This window comes from Pteropus alecto, unplaced genomic scaffold (genome assembly GCF_000325575.1).
Source record: "Pteropus alecto unplaced genomic scaffold, ASM32557v1 scaffold7, whole genome shotgun sequence".
Taxonomy (NCBI): Eukaryota; Metazoa; Chordata; class Mammalia; order Chiroptera; family Pteropodidae; genus Pteropus; species Pteropus alecto.
This window is the reverse complement of record NW_006494614.1, coordinates 62,981,881-62,987,649: the sequence shown is the minus strand read 5'-3', so window position 1 is coordinate 62,987,649 and position 5,769 is coordinate 62,981,881. Positions and strand designations below refer to the sequence as shown.

Below are 5,769 nucleotides of genomic sequence, written 5' to 3'. Positions count from 1 at the left end.
GGCTCAGCAGCGGCAGCCGCCAGGCGGGCCCGCGGGGGGGGACAGCGGCCTGGAGGCGCAGTACAGCTGCCCCATCTGCCTGGAGGTCTACCACCGGCCTGTGGCCATCGGCAGCTGCGGCCACACGTGAGTGCTCCGGCCTCCAGGCGGCCGCGGGGCCCGGGCTCTGCCACGGGGAGGGGTCCGCGCCCGGCCGTGAGGGGCCCGAGGCCTACGGCAGCTCGGCGCAGCCTGGGAGCCCCGCGCGCGGAGGACTCGGGGGCGGGGGAGCGGGGGCTCCCTGTGCAGCGCTGGCCCTGCCTCCGGGGCGCGTTCATCTGCCTCAGCCCAGCCTCCTGATCGCCAGCCCCGCGCACTCGACCCGACCACCCTCTTGGCACACGGGGGCGACCTGCAGCACTGCCCGGTCTCGGGGTCCCGGATCTCCGGGAGTGCTTATGTCCTCAGCAAGCCTCCCCGGGTATTCAGAGGGCAGCAGGTGCGACCTCTGCGCCAGTCGCCTTGGATTTGGTCCTGTGAAGACTGAGTGGGCGGTTGTAAATAAATGTCTTGTGGCTCTTGCTGTCAACTCTTTCGGACCCGCTGTCTGCTTGTCTAGACTGTTGAGAAGTTCCCTAAAGTTAGGAGAGCGGCCTGCCTGGGGTCTGGTGCTGTTTTGTTTTGATGAAGAACTTGGGTTACATCCATCAGGGAGCAGTCAAGCAGGCTGGTCCTCGGGGGACCAGTCGCCAAGCACCTTGCTAGAGTTTCTAATTGCACCAGGGCCCACAGTGGGCTCCTGCAGGGTGTTTCAGGAACAGAAACCTGAGGATGTGGCTCTCCTCCCAGCTGACAGCTGCACTCAAATCTTCTTGCAGCTGCCAGCCTTGTTGGGAGAGAGCTGAGATCAGAGTATCTCTGCTCTCTGACTCTCCCACGGGACTGAATACAGCTCTTGAGTAAAATCAGCAAGATGGGGAGAGGGGGCTGGAGGGCTTGGCTGCCAGTAGAGCTGCTGAGGAGGTGGGGCTTTCACTCAGAAAAGTTGGGCTGAGGTATACTCTGGCTGGTAGGAGGCCTAGAATATTTGCAAACAAAGATAGCTGATTTGGGAGGCTCTTGATACAAAAGGGGAGCTGGAACTACTGGGTGGGCGAGTGTCTGCTTGTCACCCAGGGAGGTGGCAGGGACAGTGTCAGGATCCAGGAAGCCTTCACTTTCCTTTCCCACCCCCCATCTCCCATGTCAAGCAGCACAAGAAAGCACTGCAGACTGGTTTTGAAGGATACTGCACCTTACTTTTTCATGCTGCTTGTGACATTTTGACAGGGGCAGCCTCTGAACAGGACTTGTTTCTTATAAGAACATACTAGTGGGTGTTTTAAGATGTGTTCTGCATCTTTCAGTCCGTCATTGAGAGAACTGTAAGGCTTATCCTGGTCCTAATATTTAGAAAGACTTTCCTAGGCTTTGGGTGATGCCCCCTTGGCACTAACACTCACCCAGCCATGGGCCGCAGTGTTTCCAGTCTCCAAGTCTGTACAAATATGTATTTCTTCTTTTTTTTTTTTCCAAGTAAGTCTTTTCTTAAAGACTTATTTAAGTGGTTTTCAGAATACAGAACTACATAGAATCGTTGTGAAACATCGTCTATAAATGCCCCTCCTCCCATGCTTTTCATGGCAGAACCTGACCCATCTCCTCCTACATCTAAGGCTAGCTTGTTTTCCTGGTTATTCTGTCTCTGCCTCTTACTTTCCCTAAGTTTCTTGCCTGGTGTTGTGAAGACGTGTGCAGATGAATACAGTTTTAAAGGTTCCGCCTTTCCTTTTAAAACTTTGCTGGTGGTCTGGTTATTTCCTTCCATAGCTATCTGAATGTAAGCAGTTTCCTTCCACAAAATAGATTTTCTGGTGGTGAGAGCAGCCCTATCTGGAACAGGTACCCCTGCTCCAGCACCCAGACAGAAGGAGTCATAGGGTTTTGAGCAGGACCCCTCTCAGTGGAACTTGTGGAAGAGCTCTCAGGAACTCCCCAGGGACCCCAGCGGAAGATGGTTTTCTGTCACACTTGAGGGATATCCTGGATAGTGAGCCATAGCCAGAACCAAAAGCTGTACCGCTGTTTCTAACCCTCTGATGGACCATCCCCCAAGGGCCTGTGTTTGGGGCAGGGTTCAGCCCAGGCTACCTCCAGCCTTTATAACTCTTCTTTCATCCCTTTTGTCAGTGCTGTCACATTTGTCACTGTATCTAAGTATCCCCACATGCAGGTTGTTCATGAACAGAGGTCATAGAAAAATTTAAAAGCTCATGTTTAATGGGAACCATAGGAAATGATAATAATAGATGTTTTCTGAGTACTCTCTGCATGCCACAGCTCAGTGAGGCAGATACTGCCATTATTCCTTTTGTACAAGGAAAACGACACACAGAGAGGCCGAGTAAAGTTCCCAAATGTCACAGCAAAGCCAGGATTTGAGCTCAGGTAGTCAGGCCAAGCCAGCCTTGTAGCCACTCTCCCCTACCACCTTCAGTAGTCCCCACCCGCTTCAGCACTGCCCCCTCCCCACCACTTGTATTCTTGTAATAGCCACCGCAGACCCTGGGGACTGCTGAGCCTTTACACTCCTTTGCCCGGCTGCACCCAGGCCAATGAGCTGGCTTCTCTAGGCAGGATCCCAGAGGACCCAGGAGTTTCTGTCACTCTGGAGAGCACAAACCTTGGACAGGCGCATGGAGGCTTGGGCCCACAGGCAGCTCACCTGGATTTGTGTGTGGGTGAGCCAAGTCAGACGGGCCAGGACGTGAGTGAGTGAGTGAGTGACCACCCGGAAAAGGCTTTGGAGGTCAGCCTCTGGGCTCAGGACAGCTCTAGGTGCTTGGGGCCTGGCCTGCTTGCCATCCTGGGTCTCTGAAACATTGGCCTACCCTGATGTACGTATACATGTGCAAGAAGCCAGGGTGGGAGTGAGACACATTGGTGCTACTGCTACAGCCTGGGGTCCATGCAGTAGCTGTCAAGCTACTCCAGCTGTGCCCATGGGCTTGGGAGGGACGAGCAGACCCCTCAGCTGCCAAGCTGCCCTACACCAGCCCCTCGGGCAGATGCTGGCAGGAACCTCTTGTGAGAGAAGCAGGCACTGTTAGTCTACTATGGCTCTCAGCACACCACAGTGATGATGCCGGAAATTAGGCCATGAACTTGGCCACCTCGTGGACACCCGGTTCTGCCTCCAGCTCCTCAGGGACCATGACATGAAGACAGGCAGTGCTGCGGGGCTGGTGGGTAAGTCCGGGGGTCAGGCAGGGGGCTGTGTATGCCTTCCCAAGATTTCCAAAGCTTCTCTGCCTCCCATTGGAGGACAGCGGGGCGCCCTCCACCCCAACATCCTGTGCATCTCTTGTCAGAGAGCTGCTCCTCTTGAGGCCTGCACTGGATCCTGCTTTCTGCTGATGATGTGGTGACGGCTTGTCCCGACGTATGGTCCTGTGTCCTTCTGCATGTGTTTTTACAGTTTTATCGAGATACAATTTCCTCATTTAAAATGTACCGTTCAGTGGTTCATAGTATATCCACAGCACTGAGCAACCATCACCACAACCAATATTACAACATTCTCATCACACCAAAAAGTCACCCCCTAAATTCCCACCCCCCACAACCACTAACCTGCTTTCTGTGGATTTGCCTGTTCTGGACAGTTCACATAAATAGAATCACACACTACGTGGTCCTTTGTCACAAGTTTCTTTCACTAAGCATGACGTTTTCAAGGTTCCTCCAAGTGGTCACATCTGTCAGCACACACTGTCTCATGGCTGAGTTACGTAGTCCATCACAGGGATAAGCCGAGATCTGTGTGTCCGTCACCCATCAATGGACATGGGGTTCTTTCCTCTTGGCTCTTGTAACTGGTGCTATGTGAACACTCATGTGTGGATCTCCTGCAGCCTCCCCATTGTGACCACCTAGCCAGCACTTTCCTCCAGAGACTGGGCGAAGTAAGCAGCTTCCCCCGGCAATTAGGCTAAGCAGATCCTGGGACAGGTGAGAGGGACAGCTTTGGAATCCTCACCAGAGCACCAGGGGTGGGTGTGTGGTGTCTTCTTTGCACGTCTGCTGTGATACCTGGCAAGCTCTCGCCAGGTGCAGGACATAACAAGCGGGCTGACCTCCTTCCTCTTTAAGACAGGGGTTGTCAGAACACCCTCTGATGGCCTCAGGTGTCAGGCCTAGCCAAGCCTTCTCTTGTGTGCCAAGGTTAATTCATTAATTTGAGTGGTGACCAGCCAGGTGGTAGCAGCACTGGAAGCCAGCGTGTAGGAGGAGGGCCTGGGGTTGAGCAGTAGGAGGAACTCTGGATCCCTCTTGGCTGCCTTTTCCTGAGAAGGAGGTGAAAGTCTGATGGCAAAGGGAATTCTGACCCCTTAGCTTAGCTGAATCCTCTGTACACTCAGGAATATTCTCAATCCCTGTGTCCCATACAGCTTCTGCCCCACCATGGCCCAGCCTGCTTCATGCACACAGGTGGGAGTAGAGGAGTACGTACCTTAGTTTCTTGCAGATTTATTGCAGTCTGCAGGATTACTACCTTTCTCATGCATCTGAACCCAGCTGCCATGATGGGGCTTAGCATGTGCTCTTCTGGGGCTGTGGAGGCTCCATTTTAGTGTCTCCAGTTCCAGATTCCAGCTGTGTGGTCCCCACAGCACTTCCTATGAAGCTGGACCAAGGTGGTCCTGTGATCAAGCGCCTTCCCCCTCTCTCCCCTGCTGACCAACTTTGTCCCCGAATGAGTGGCGCACTCTTCTGCAACATGGGGGTGGTTGTAAATTCCAGCTGAGGGGCACGGGGAAGGAGGGCTCACTGCACATGCAGCGTACACAGGATGTGGCATCTCTAGGGACAAGTGCCTAGAATTCAGGGTTGCAGGAAGCCTCTGGTGCCCAAATACGTGCCCAGGGCTGGGGGCATCATTGCTGGGCAGTCGGGAGCCCGAGCACAGCCCCTCCTGTCAATGTGCATCTATCCACTAAGGCCTAGCAGGAGCCCTTCCTGCCCAGGGAATGGGCTCTGTCCCAAGACTGGTGTTGCTCACCTGCCAGCTTTCACCCTGATCCATCCAATGAGTCCTGGGCCCCTGGGGCCCTGCAGTTTCCTCTCCTGCCATTGTCAGTGATTTTACTCCCCAGAGCTTAGTGGGTAGATGGTCTCCAGGGTCCCCTGTGCTGTCTCTGTGTCCTCTGAGCCCCCTGAGATTTTGTTATCACTAGGTGGCGGTGAGACTGTAAGGCTGAGCCCCAGCCTCCTACTGTAGCCAGAGCTCTTGCTGGGACCAGGGCCTTGGGGTCAGCACAGGTCCTATAGAGCCACAGCTGTAGGTCCAAGATATGGCAGAGCATCCCAAGAGCCCACGGCTGGGAGGGAACCCTTTAGCCAGATGGTGCCCGTCTAGCCAGTGGGACTCGGGCTCAGAAGTGACTGTCTCCAGAAATACACAGTTGGCAGCAGAGAGTTGCTGCCCCATGTGTGCTGGAGCCCATGCCCCCTGCCCCCTGCCCCCTGCAGGTTCTGCGGGGAGTGCCTCCAGCCATGCCTGCAGGTGCCATCCCCTCTGTGCCCGCTGTGCCGCCTGCCCTTTGACCCCAAGAAGGTGGACAAGGCCACCCATGTGGAGAAGCAGCTCTCCTCCTACAAGGCACCCTGCCGGGGCTGCAACAAGAAGGTACCCCACCCTGAGGGGCTTCCTGGGCCGGGAGGGGGCTTTGATCTGGTACTTGGGGCCCT

The 5,769-nt window shown here is 55.0% G+C and overlaps 1 protein-coding gene across 3 annotated transcripts in view; it reads left to right on the top strand.

Moving 5' to 3' along the window:
- The first annotated feature begins 6 nt into the window (after positions 1–6).
- Positions 7–5,769, top strand: part of RNF166 (ring finger protein 166) — a 10,353-nt gene continuing 4,590 nt past the window's right edge. Inside the window, exons 1-2 of one of the 3 annotated variants that reach the window (XM_006926886.3) lie at positions 7–126; positions 5,551–5,707. Coding sequence is in view for 1 of the 3 variants with exons in the window: in XM_015600587.2 (XP_015456073.2) it covers positions 438–478; positions 5,551–5,707 (198 nt within the window). In the remaining 2 variants the exon portion in view is untranslated. Of the gene's footprint in view, positions 127–152; positions 479–5,550; positions 5,708–5,769 lie in introns of those variants that run through there. The other 2 variants (XM_015600587.2, XM_015600586.2) reach the window with 2 other exon arrangements.